General features: G+C 39.7%; 1 protein-coding gene across 1 annotated transcript in view; it reads left to right on the top strand.

Moving 5' to 3' along the window:
• The first annotated feature begins 861 nt into the window (after nt 1-861).
• The window catches only part of LOC149297685 (little elongation complex subunit 2-like), a 31,698-nt gene continuing 18,318 nt past the window's right edge, over nt 862-14,241 (top strand). The window contains exons 1-9 of the mRNA XM_089488165.1: nt 862-1,002; nt 3,455-3,574; nt 4,960-5,094; nt 5,950-6,066; nt 6,334-6,493; nt 6,718-6,884; nt 9,728-10,559; nt 10,888-11,063; nt 12,897-13,026. Coding sequence (XP_089344291.1) covers nt 931-1,002; nt 3,455-3,574; nt 4,960-5,094; nt 5,950-6,066; nt 6,334-6,493; nt 6,718-6,884; nt 9,728-10,559; nt 10,888-11,063; nt 12,897-13,026 — 1,909 coding nt within the window. The 5' untranslated portion in view covers nt 862-930. The remainder of the gene's footprint in view (nt 1,003-3,454; nt 3,575-4,959; nt 5,095-5,949; nt 6,067-6,333; nt 6,494-6,717; nt 6,885-9,727; nt 10,560-10,887; nt 11,064-12,896; nt 13,027-14,241) is intronic.

Raw genomic sequence — 14,241 nt, 5'->3', positions numbered from 1 at the left:
TGGTATCCACTGTTCTGACACCTCTTAGTCGGCAACCTCTTAGTGTTCTGTGCTGATGTGCCAGCTTTTATCCCTGTGACATTTCTTCTATGTGGAAAGGCAGTGGGTGAAGTATCTACAGCTAAGTGCTGCTGGCGTTCTTTCATTTTCTCATTGCTGGAGTTTCTTCAGACTTTTCATTTTGGAAACAAGCCCGAGCACCATGAAAAAATGTTAAGCATAGTACGAACGTTTTTAAGGCCCGTCAATGAAGAATGCATATCAAGTACTTTTATAGGGTAAAAATGAATATTTTTTTATGTGAAAACACTGCAGTGCCCTCTGCTCTCTCTGTTTGGTGCAAGTTTTGGTTATTTAACGCAGCCAGTCACCGACAGGAAAGCACTCCATTTTTATATCAGTGGGAGTGATTTATGTACATTTGTATGATACCTCTTGTTAGACAACCTGGAGTTCTCACTGGGCCGCTGGACATGGCAGGCCAAAGGTATACCATACATGTAGACTGGTAAGCAGGTCATGTGTTCGGTTGCCAGCCATGGAGTGGGGACACAGTGTATTCATAGAATGGTATTCTGATAAATCCCTCCATACATTTGAGATGGGGGTGAACAGTAATTTAAAGATGACACAAAGTTATCATACCTGTTAACGTGCATGTGATAGCTAGAGTTGTCCCCCAATGCACTTCAAAGTTTTTATTATCCCATGGACTCTTGTCTGTATGACTTTTGTCTTTCCAGGGCAGAGACATCTCTCCCAAAAGCCTGTAAGACAGATGAAAGGCTGCCCGACTCAGAGCCCTCTGACCCAGAGAAAGCTGATGAGGTGAAATGTACAGCTGATGGGCCAGCTCTCCCGGAACCCCGCGTTGCCTATCCCCGTTTCTCGTTACTGACTGAATTTGAGCAGAAGTCATATGTTCATCTCATGATTAAATACCATGGCAAGAAAGACTTTGTTCCCAGGGGTCTGGAGCGGAGTGAATATGAACAGTATGAGGTATGGGCTCCTGGTGAACAGATTGTTTACTGTCTCCCCTATCTAATGTTAGTTGTAAAAACCCAAAAAACAAAATCTAGGTGAAAAGTGATCATGATCCCGCCCCCGCGAATTAAATCGGGAAGACTGCTAGAAATAATATTAATGGCAACTACATCTTGAAAGAATCAATATTTGCCATAATGGAGTATTTGGGTGGACATTTTACATAGGCTTTAACCCCTTAATGACAATTGACATGCATTCAGCAACATGAAAACTCCTGCAAAGGCCTTGTGAGATCGCTCCTCACAGTGACGACATGCACCAAGTACAATATGGTGGCTTTCTGCTTTAAAAGAGAGCTCAGGAGGCAATCAAGGCTCACCTCCTAAGCTCAAATGCTATTGCTAAAATACCTTGATATCGAGGCATTCAGCAACACTGGAAACCCACTCCAGAGAGAGACATGTTGCCCACTAAAAAATACACTTGTTTTCAAGAGGATTCGATGGCGTAAATTGAATTGCCCGGGTTCAAAGATGTCCCAAAGGGACATGAGCGCAGACTGACCTGATGTCAAAATTACAAAAAGAATGTGCACCTCCCAAATGTGTCCCCTCCCCTCCAAAAAAAAAACCTGATAAACCTATTCACGGGAGGTATCACTGTACTCAAGTGGTGTTGCTGAACACATATTGGAGTGTTGTTTGGCAGTGACACATACCAAAAGCTATACATTCATACCCTTAGTACAGTGTGGGGGGGAGTTAAATTCTAGTGTTTGCAGTACCCTGGGATGTCTAGTTTTCAAACATATATGGTTTGATGGGGGTAAACTGAACTGGGTTTGGATATTCAAATATCCAAATTGGACATTGGCATAGTATGATATGCTACTTGTACTTATTGCCCTATAACTTGCACAAAAAAAATAAAAACATTGAGTATTTCTAAAGTCAGGACAAATAGTAGAATTTATTTAGCAATTTTCTTCATTAGCTTTTGTAGATGAGTAAAAGATTTTTAAAAACGTCAGAAAAACTGTTTTGTTTTTTTCTTTTCTGATTTTTCACAATTTTTTTGAAGTAGGTATCTAAAGAAAGCCCTTCTTTCTGTCCTGAAAAAAAAATATATATAATTTTGTGTTGGTAACCCATCCTCTATATGTACTGTATCTATTACTTTTTGAGTTTGTTAATTCAGCCAAACTCTTGTAGGATCACAGTTTACAAGTGGTTAATATTTGATATAAGAGTATATGCATACTGGAAGAAAGTGAAGAGGGTAATTTAATTTCCATAAGGGGAAACAATATCCAGTAGTCCTCTGGGGGAGGGAAATCTATTTTCACCAAAGGGATACCTCCGGTGTCTTCCCAGGCAGGGTGTACAAAAGTCAATAAGTGCAGCTAACACCTACCCAGTTTTATACCAATAGCAACTATTGGGCTCATGGGTTATACATCAGGAATTTGAGGTGTCCTACTATTTTGAATGCCAGGCTCTTTTTTTTTATGCCATTAACATTACAGGGCTTTTTTGGTCACTTTTGTAGGCTATGATGTGGGGCTGGCTCCACACAAAGTTATATAATTTCATCTTTATCGCTAGGCAGTCTGAGGACTGTGTTGTTATATCAACTCCAGTCCATAAAGTGCCAGAGTTCTGTAAATGTTGCCCCATTATATGTATGATGGCCTTGAGTGACCAGTCAGCATTGTGCTCAAGTGCATTGTAATGTTGCTTGGCATGGAGAGCAGAGACTATTGTGTCGAGTTTTGTCCATCTGTCAGCCGTAATGACGGACCATGTTTCCAGGTGGTCAGCACAGCGGCTAATTTGGACTGAAGGTTATGCTGGAGTGACTTTAATATTAGCATGTGATACATAGGGAGAATATTGGTAAAGATAAGCCTTACCTTGTCCCATACAGAGGTCCATTTCATATCGTATGCAGTGAAATGTACCTACCATTTGTAAAGTTCTTCAGTGTTCAGAGGTGTTTTCTGTTGCTAGTAGGTATTGTTTATTAATGTGCTATCTCTCTAGACCTTGATCGTCTGCAAGGTGCCAAGACTGGTAGTCTGCCAGTCTTCAGTACAACCTGTGAGAGCCAGAGCAGTGGAAGAGAGCCAGACACGCACACTTCTTCATCCTTAAGATTGTCTTTATTTTTCTCTAACCCAGTTATTGGTTAAGAAACGGAGCACTGCAACACAGAAACAGGGGGTAACTCTTCATAGATGAAGCAAGTGATATTCGTGTTAGATGGGTGATCAAATATAAAAGCTGTCCTTCTCGTTCTGCTTTCTCTCCGGTCATGATATTAGTTGTATGTACTTGGATTACATTGTTCCATGTTATTTTTTAGGCACATGAAACTTTTTTGCTTGTTTGTTTTTTTATCAAATAACAACCTTGTATTTTGTTATGATTTTGATGATAACATTGATTTTGTAATTTGCTTTTAGTTCTTGAAATCTAGAGTAAGCAGCGAATATGCAGAGTTCCAGAAGTTTCTACAGCAAAGCGCCCGCAGCTGTGCAGAGGACTACAACTGGCTTTCTGCGGATGCCCAGCTCTATACTCAGGTTAGTTTACATATATATGGATAAAAGTCTTGGGACACCTGGCCCTTAAACCAACAAGGAATTTTGTGACATTGCATTTTAAGTGCATAGACATTAATATGTAGCTCATCCCTCCCCTGTTGCAGCTATAACAGTTTCCACTCTTCTAGGAAGACCTTTAACAAAATTTTAGAGCGCGTTTGTGGGAATTTTTGGACGAGAAGGGTAAAGGGGACATACCAAGACAACGGACAATGATATTCTTCCAACTTTGTGGGATCAGTTTGGAGAAGGCCATTTTCTATGACCCTGCCCCAGTGCACAAAGCAGGGCCCATAAAGACATGGTTGGATGAGTTTGTTGTGGGAGAACTTGACTGGTCCACACAGAGCCCTGACCTCAACCCCATCAAACACTTTTGGGATAAGCTGTAATGGAGGTTGCAAGCCAGGCCTTCTCGTCCAACATCAGTGCCTGGCCTCACAAATGCTCTACTGGATGAATAGGCAAACATTCCCATAGAAACACTCCAAAATATTGTAGAAAGCCTTCCCAGAAGAGTTGTAGCTGTTATAGCTGCAAGGGGGGGTAACTACATATTTAATGTCTATGTATTTAGAATGCAATGCAAAGTCCCTGTTGGTGTGATCCCTAGGTGTCCCAATACTTTTGTCCATATAGTGTATGTTGGTCCCTCCCATGCAATCATATTCACAAGGAAGCTTTGTGTTTAGAAGTTGCATGCACAGATGTATTTTCGCTGAATCTAAGAAGATCCTGACACGTTGCTATTAGTCTATGTACTGGAAGCCTATGGTATAATATAACTAATCTTGTGAGATAAAACTTCGTATAGCTTTCAGTAAATGACTTGTCTTTGTTTTAGTAGGAACTATGTTTGCTACCATCTTGTACTAACTATTGTAGTCATTTTATCCGATGTTATATTTGTATTAGGTGTATGCTTACATGCTGCTCTATAGATCATCCTGCTTTTTACTTAAAATGATTCAGAAAGTTTAAGAAGAAGCTGAGATTTTGGGCAATGTACATGGGTCAACATACCTCCCAACAGTCCTGCACTGTCATGGGCAGTAGGGATCATGGGCTGGTTGGATTTGGATCATCTACTATCCCGTGACTGGCCCAGGAAGCAGTAAAATCAATGGGGGTCTTTGCTGTTGCTGCAAAGACGTCTATTGCAGCTTTCGTGTGAGCGCCTAGCGATGCTTTGCAGCTGCGTTCTGTAAGGTGGGGGGCCAAACATCTAAGGTCATCCTTCTCACCACCTCTTGCCATGCACCCAGCACAGGGATCCTGATTTTGACAGCTAAAATGTTGAAGGCATGTGTCGGCGCAACATGTCACTATAATTACCATGGCATTTGTATCACTTTGTCTTTCAGGAATTACTAAAAGCCTGCCAAAGATATGTGAAGACATATCCAGAATGTTATACTCTTCATGAAGTCACCAGTATCCTGGGAGGAAAGTTTATCCCCAACCTGACCCTAAAGTTGGAGAAGAGCCTTCTTACTATGGTACCGGACAACTCTGTTTTCCTCACTTTCTGCTTTTAACAATAAATATCTCTTGGCCTATTCTGTTAAATAGTGGAGTCCTTTTTGCATGGATTTCAGGATTAGATTGTACTGTAAATTGTGTAACATATGCACATGATGTAAAAGTGGCTTTGCTGAGGGGAGACAGATCGGGAACATTAGAGGCTAGACTACATAGTGTCATGCTTCTGTTGGGATATTTTTTTTTTCATTTTTTTTTTTAATACATATAAATGTACATACTAAGTAGTTTAATGTGCATTCATCGTTGGTGAGGCTGTCTGCAAAAGATGCAGTGTCCAAGCGATTTACCACTTTAAAAATATCTAAGACAAGCTCCTAGATGTAACCGTCACTGATACGCCTTTGTTAGCATAAAAACTGGTAGTGCCCATAGCATAATAGTACCCATAACATCGGTCACCAAAATCTGGACCCCTCAGACCCCTCAGTTAATACAATTTGCACCTATGGTTAAGGACCATAAAGCATGTGGTTCCTATGAATGCACATATATATATAATGTGTGTGTGTATATAACCGTTGGACTAGCTGCCAGTTCGTTACTGTTACATTTGGAGTTTATCTACATGTGAAACCAAAAGTTGAGATTGAGCACTGAGGAACTGGTGCAAGACCACCGCATAATGGTTGGCAATAACAATATCTGAATAGCCAACATTAAAGATCTACGACGTTAGATAATAGGTTAAAAGAAAGGTATCAAACACTACATTGGAAGTGCAGCTCTAATATCTGAGAGTTGTTTTTGTTTGTATTCATATTATTTATTTGGAGACCCCTTAATACTTTTTGGATTTGTTTGTTTCACAGGGTTCAGCCCCATTTGTAAAAGTTTTATTTCCTACTGTTGAGCTGGAGCTTCCTACCACATTCAAGAGACTGTCATCTAATATCTGCCCGGCGAGTAAAGCTGCCCTTATGCATACGGTGAGTAAGGACACCCCGCCAAAATCTACCTACTTTATTTAGAAATCTTTTGAGATTCAGTTAGCCAATAAAAATATCACCGGTTTTGCTTTTTGCCACAGTTAGCAAATTGATGTGGAAGAAGTTAATATGACAAGTAAACCAGGTTCCTCCTTCAAGGCCGAGCATAGTCAAACTGTCAACTGATTATGTTTCTGCTAGGTGTAGTGAACAGAACTACCAGGATGTTAATATCTGTACTTCTATTCTTTCCTTTTCCCTAAACAGACAGTGAGCTCAGATCCTAATGCAACAAAGCTAGCCACAAAATACCGTCCACAGGTAGTTCTGACATCTCAGGTGTTGTATACCCTGCTTAACAACCACGGGGCCAGCTATAAAGAACAATGGGAGATTCCTTTACGCGTGGAAACCATAACTTCAGCAGGTGAGGATGGATAGTGTCATATGAGTATGTTTTATATTGGGTTGGTTCCTGCTGTGAGCCATTGGGTGATGTGTTCTGAAAGTGTCCTGATGTTAGATCTGTTACATGCACCTATCTGTTTACAGTATTACTTAAACTAGCAAAACTTTGTTGTTTAGAAAGCGTTTTATATCAGGTGTTCATAGCTACGCGTTCGTTTGTGATGTGTCTCAATTTCTCACCAGGAGGCAAGCAGGCTAAGATAGTTTATATGGATTCGCCCCTTCCCTCGAAGGAGCTGAGCATGCGAGAGAAAAGTCAGATGTTTCATGAGGTTTCCCTGGATCTGCTCATGTTAAAGAAATCTGGTGTTGTGCTGAAGGCCATGAAGCTGGACAGGCCAGAGTTTGAAGTAAGTATGTCATAGTTTGTGTACAAATTAGTACTTTGTATATCTCAGCTTACTGGCAGTTCTCCTTCACGATTGTTACATCACTATTCTCCAATCTAGGTTTTACTGCTCAGGTACTTAAGGGGGTTCTCGAAGGTTCCAGACTTAAGTCACACAATTTGATTTAGTTGCTAAAGTGGTGGCTTTAACTCTTTGGCAAGTTTCTCTGAAATATGCATTTTATTTATTTTTATTTGCCAACATGCCCCCCAGATATGCCTTATCCCCCCCTATATGCCACTCTGCCCCCTAGACTTACCAATGCATCCATAGACTTGTTCCCTGTGCTCCAGCCTCTCTGGTGTCTAGTGGGGACATCCGGTGGACGTCTGCGTGATGCGAGTAGACAACCTCCACTGCTGCCTGGCACTTCCGCCGGGGCTTCTATTACAGAGGATCAGAAGGTTGTCTGTGCGTATCATGCAGATGACCACCAGCTGCCAGAGAGCAGGATCCATGTCCCCTGCATCTAAAAAAACTTTGTCTTATATTCGAGCAAAAAAAATTGGTGTATTAGTGCGCAGGTAGCATACTTAAGTAAGTTTTGTGCTTCGGGGAATCCAGACAAGGGAAGCAGAAAATGAGCCGGAGATAATAATGAGGAGACTATTTTTACACAGCTAGTCACAACAGATTTCTTTTTACGTAGAAACATATAATTTGACAAGCAAAAACATCCAGTCTGCTCATTTTTCCTGATGTAAGACTCCGATCTTAAGCAGCCATTGATCTTGTCTTAGAATTCAGGATGCCCATAGGCCTATAATATGCACATGTAGATTCCCTCGCTGTATTAGCCTCTCCCACCTCTAGTTAGAAGCTGTTACTTTACTGAGGTGGGGTAGATACATTGTAACACTTCCGTATGTTACATCAAAAATATGTCCTCTTGTTCTAAACATTTTTCTTCTTTTGAAATACTTTCCTCCTGTACTTGGATACATTAAAACACTTAAGGGATTTAACTGTAACCCCCCCTTCTCTCCTTCATGCTATTCATCCTGATATTTTTTATCCTGAAAACCATAACCATTTTTAAAGTGTTTTACTTTAAAACAATAGTGCTTGCTGTACCCCGACCACCTAATTGAATGACCTGCTAATCGATAATGGGGAAAAAAAAGATTGATTATTATCAATCAATTATCAATTGTTTCAGTCCTACTTAAATCAATTGCCATTTAGCTTGTTCCACCACTGAGGTCTACCCTGTTGCAGACATTTGTATCATCTGCAAGAAGCCTTAACCTATAATCAGGGTCTTTTGTAATATCACTGATAAAATATTAAAAAGTATGCGTCCCAATACTGATCGATCAGTTACCCCACTAGTAACAAGTCCTTCTTCGGAATAATTACCGGTAGATAGGACCAGCTATTATATTCATTGAAGTGGATATGCTGTCTGGCGTGTCCTTTTAATGAGGTCAGCTGGCCACTAGGTGGCTCTAGAGATATACCAATCGCAAATAAAAGTCGGTATCAATCCATGTGATCTCCGGAAACTACGAAGGTTTACAGTAAATGACATTTAGGTATTCAGTCTAACAGCAGACTTTAGCATGTGACCTTTAAACCACAGTTCCTTATGGGTCTGAATTCTTGCTGTATTTAGCAAGTATTTTACCATTGGTGTTTTTCCGCTCCAGCTATGTGTCACTTTCTTTTTACAATGGGTTAATACGGTTAGAAGTGTCAGCAAAACATATAAAAGAATATTCTCTGCAGCTTTGGCAACAAAAACCTAGCAAAAATGACTACAGATGAGGCTCTGTATGTAGTCTCTGTAGTCATTTTTGTTACATTTTTGTTGCCAAATCTACAGAGAATATTCTTTTATATGTTTTACTGACACTTTTAACCCATTGGAGAAAGAAAGTGACAGGCCTGTGTGTATTTGCTTTATAATGCTAGAATATTCAGTTAGTGGTGTTTTTTTGGCAGAAGTGCGCCTTTAAATCTTGCTTTAGTTCAGTATTAGAACTGCTTAACCTGGTGGAGATAATGAACTCACCCCAAAAAGTGGTTTTGCGGATGCTTCAGCAGGAAATCAGCAAAGCACATAAACAAAAAGGGGGCACTAGGAAGTAAGAGTGGGTGTTGGTACAATTCTAGACGATTTGATAGCTGTAGGAAGTGAGAAGAATGTAATGTATTAGTAATCGGCAAACACTCATTGGATAGATGTAAAAGGCTAATACATTGTTTAAACATACTTTATTTTTGATTAAACGTAAATGTATTCTTTCTATATTTATAATTAATCTTTAGTTAGAAATATAGAATTGGGCATCGGGTAAGAACCAGTTGGCTCTTCTATTGGGCCTTTTTTCGCTGCTCAAACCATATTTGGTGCTTTTGTCTTGTTTTAATAATAAGTGTCATACGTTTATTTCAGCTACCATATTTTTAATAATACTTTTACCTTATTTGTTCAAGTCCCAACATCAAATACAGCTGATATAGACTAAAGAAATTACCCATTATATGCTTCTGAGCATTAATGGAGAAAATAATTTCCTATCTCTCTTTCCCCTCCCAAAGAAAAACCTATATTCTTAAGGATCAATTTCTAGCTGCAGCATATAAAGGGATATCCTGCTTCCGAATACTTTTTTGTTTTGAATTTTGTATTTTTCTTGATTTCAGTTGATACGTATGCAGTGTGATAAATATCTTGCTATTATATGTTTTATGACTATATTAAGAAAAAGAGAAAAAAAAAGCTGTCATTACCTGCTATAATTGATTGGGTGGCTGATAAAATCTAATTGTATGCCACTTCTTTTCTTACTCCCTCTTAGACTTATAGTCGATCAAGAATGCAGGAGCCTTGTGAAGGCATGGAAGTGGATTTTGAAAGTGACTTGACCGAACTTGAAACCTTTGGAGCTGTCGAAACGCCTTCTAAGGCATCCAAGACCCTTGAATCTGTAACAACTAATGAATCTGTACATACATCTATAAATAAATCACTGTTGGAAAAATTAAAACAAGAGAAGCAAGTCACCAATCGTACAATTTCTGAAGATGACAAGAACATCTCTGCTCCCACAGCAAACACTAGCATCCATTCCCTGTGGTCAGACTCGGATGGTACAGATTCTTTCAAAGGCTTTGAGTCAGATGAGATACAAGACTGCATGGTGAGTGAAGAGAACAGCGAAGACGATTCTGGCTCTGACAAAGAGAGCAAAAACATGATGCAGTCTTTTTCAAAACCCACCTTGCCTGTAGTAGCCGAGCAGCCATGCACAATGGAACATATTCACAGTGACTCAGAGGAGGAACGTCTTGTCATCGACATTGACCTTGAAAATAACAGCAAAGAGATGAACGTCTCTACGGTAGAGTGCAGTACTCCTCTATCCCCACCACAGAGTCAGCCAAAGAAAACTGCTAAAAGGTTCTCTAAGCAATTTGATCCTGTGGGTGAAATACTAAAGATGCAAACTCTTCTCCTGAAACCAGAATCAAAAAAATCACAAGAGGCTGGTGGAGTGAGCCAAGAGAGGAGTGGGCAGTTGCTGGAAAATACTGTACCTGTACAACTGTCCTCTAGCAAGGAATTGTCTGAAGTAGATGAGGACATTCACAGGATAAAGTCCCTGAATCAGCCACCAGACATTAAAAAATGTAAGTCCCGCTTTGTATTTTTCTTTTTCTGTCTCTATACATGATCCTTTCTTTCATTGGATAGTGGAGTAGATCCCTTTAGATGTAACCATTAGGTAGCTGTGAAGAATTGTCTGTTGTCCATCTGTGGACTTGTCCATCGAGTCTTCCTAATAGCCGGTAAAACCTTAGACTGATGTAAGCAAACTTTTTGTTTAGATCAATAGTGTTGGGTATAACTAGCTGTGCATACCGTGGCTATTTCAGGAAGTACTTGTCCACTTTGTCTTGTGATGGAGGATAGATGGATTCTCTTATAACCCTGTCTGTCCTTTTTTTTTTTTTGTAGCTTTACTTCCAGATGAGCTGCTGAAGTCCATTGAGGATGAGGCTGCATACACAGTGAAGCCTGAGGACAACTGTGCCTATAGACTCTTCAGTTTGGATGACATGCTCTTGTTGATTCAAAGTAGAGTCCAAAAAGCACTCACACAGCGACGAGCAAAAGATAACAGCACACGAAAGGTAGATTTTTTTTGATTTTTTTTTTTATGGGGACATTATTTAATTACAAAAGTGCACTGAAAGTGCTTTGGGTCCCGCTGGGAGAGAGCCGTTATATAATTACTTAGTTATGTTATCACTCCTATTTCTGTTTATCTTTCCCTTTTATCATTCTCTTCTTTCTCTTTGTCTCTCTTGTCTCCCTGTCCCCTTTCCCTTTATTTCTCCACCTTTTTATCTCTGCTCCCATTTCTCTACTTTCTCTTTCCCTGGCCCTTTTTCCCTCTCTCTCCCCTTTTCGTTTCATCACTCCTCCTCTGTCTCTTTTTTTCTCCCTGCTTCCCCCTTTCTCATGAGCTCTCCTCCTCTCTCTTTTCACTGTCCTTTCCCTTTCTTGTTATCTCTGCAACTTTTCTGCATCTGTAATTATCATTATCTCTCTTTTTTCAGCTCTCTTCTTATTATCCTCTTCTCACTGTATCTCCAATTTCTCCTTATTATCTTTCCCCTATATCTTTCTTTTTAGCTCAATTTTCTTACTGTCTCTCCCCTTTATCCCCACCACTTACTTTGCTGAGGTCTCTGTTGCAAGCAGCTCCACCGGTGAACCAGGTGCGGCTCCAGAGCCTGACCTTGGGAGGGGGCACTCAGACCAGCACACACAGACAAACATACCCACACTAATTTATCCCGACAAAGACATATTCTCACACTAAAATACTCGCATACCCTAACATACACACACACAAACATGTTAGACAAAGACACATCTTCACACACTGACATACCCCTACACACATTTACTAACATACTCAGACACATGTTCACACACTAGCACTTACCTAGACACACATGCACAAACATACTCAGGCACATACACAGTAACATGCCTAAGCAAACACATGAACTAACATACATGCCCAAGGTAGATACACTCACTAGCTAACATACATGCCCAAGGCAGGCACTAACATACAGACACTAACATACATACCTACACATACATACACGCTAACACTCCATTTTATTATACTGAAATATAAGTAAAAATGAAAAATAAACAATAGAATGATGTCATTGTGATATCACTGGCATACATAAGATGCAATTGCACTTAATTTAACAGTGCAAACAAATATTAAAAGCCCTTACATCACATTGTCCTACCTAGCACTACATGTAAAAATTAGAATCTTCCCTTCACGACCCCAAAACCCCTTAAGCCAGAAGTCTAAAAAATACTACCCTATAGGATACTATGTAAGGGATGGATGTGGCCCTCTAGAACATAAAAAAAATATATATGTATGTGAGGTATGTCTCTTATCATGGGATGTTGCCGAACATGTTCATTAATGCCACATATTCTGTAGGAGATATTCTAAGCAAAACTGTCAAAAATATATATATAGTTTTTTTAAGTTATTTTTTTTGGTTGCATGTTTCTATGGTTTGAAATGAAAGCCCTACTTGGAAAAACAAAGGTATAACTTGTGCAGGTACATAAAACATGGAGAAGAGGGATCTAGATTAAACCAACATATGGTTAAAATGGCAAAAAACTTACGGTATGGCACTAAAAAAAACAGGTAAGAGAAGGCTTAAGTATGTTGACTTATGTGTGACTTAATTGTACAGTGCTGCGAAATTAGTTTTGCACTATGTAAATATAATATAATACCGCTTGTGAGCCAGCTTTGTGCTATTCATTCTGGGAAGTAAGAATGCTTTATGAGTACGCGTTAGCAGATGAGGCCAGGTTTTTATGTACGTTGTTGAAGTTGATTTCAAGTAAGTTGTTTTTTTTTTTTTTCTGAAAAGCCAACCCTGTAGCCCTCTTTTTGCCTTCTTTAGCACATCCCCATTTACGTACTGACTAAGATGGATTATCAGTGCAATTATGGAGCAGAAGTGCTGACAGAGAGTGAAACCTGCCGTCTTTGGACCGAGAGCCTCGTACACCCCAGCACCTTGTTTTACATCGGTGAGTCGCCCCATTGCTGTGATGGCCGCTAACAAAATAAGTACTTTGCGTGTTTATAATAAGCGGGTTAAAAGGCCATTTCCTGTATACAGTTGTGCTCAAAAGTTTGCATACCCTGGCAGAAATTATGAAATGTTGGCATTGATTTTGAAAATCTCACCATGCAAACAACGTTAATTTAAGGCTAGTGGTCATATGAAGCCATTTATTATCAGGTTGTTGTTTGGCTCCTTTTTAGATCATAATGATAACAGATATACAGATACGTACTTTTACACACTTTTATGCTCAACCATAGTCAATTGGTGGAAGAGGTTGTGCGACAATCAAATATAGTTATCGGAGAGAAAGCACAGGACATGGTGAAGAAGCCATTCCTAAATATGCACCGTGTATTGCATAGTTGCGGAGATGCTCATCGTTGGGCTTCTCCAATCATTAGCATTTCTGTCAGGGACAAGAATCTGATGGATCCGTGTAGCTGCTTCAGATATGCTTTTCTGTTCTGAACACGTCAGTCATTCCATGGGGATGATATAGACCAATCAAATTTCACAGATAAACTGAATTAAACTAGGAGTACCTATTTCTCGTGATATGGGCTCATTTTTGTTTAGTGAAAAAGTCCCTTATTTTCAAACAAAATCTTTGGCGTGAATGCAGGTTTTTATGATGCCCATTGTTAGAATGTGTTAATTCCAAGCAGGTCTTGTTTGTAGAATACATAACTAGTTTTCATAAATGACTGCAGTTGTGGCTACAGCCGATGTGACAATAATTCCCCTTAAAAGCCCAGAAGGCTACATGCATGAAACTGACCTTATAGCGAAATAATGATGTTTCGTCTCTCTCTATAAACCGTTTGTCAGAAGGGCTGGTTTCTTCGGTCCGTTGCTTGTGGGGCGGTGGTCTGAGGACTTGTAGCAGTAGGTACTCACATGGATTAACATAAACTGAATAGTTAGTAATGTGTCAAGGGCCTTGGTAGCTCACTCGATTAAGTCATCTCTTACCGTTACCATAGTGCATTGTTATTAATTACAGGTTAATGCATGGATTCATCACAGTTTCTGTGGTAATTGAGTATTATTTGCAGGGGTGACTGAGGAATGCTGTGTTGCAATTCTGATTTTTAAGAAATGCTTTAGAGCGCACTAATACTAATTGTTTTTTGTTTCCTTTTGATTTCCAACCTGCCCCCCAGTTATGCACATC

Source organism: Sceloporus occidentalis, unplaced genomic scaffold (assembly GCF_023333645.1).
Source record: "Sceloporus occidentalis isolate IW3139 unplaced genomic scaffold, rSceOcc1.0.p SCAF_37, whole genome shotgun sequence".
NCBI classification, from domain to species: domain Eukaryota; kingdom Metazoa; phylum Chordata; class Lepidosauria; order Squamata; family Phrynosomatidae; genus Sceloporus; species Sceloporus occidentalis.
Note: the sequence above shows the minus strand (reverse complement) of the source record. Positions and strands in the feature narration are given on the sequence as shown.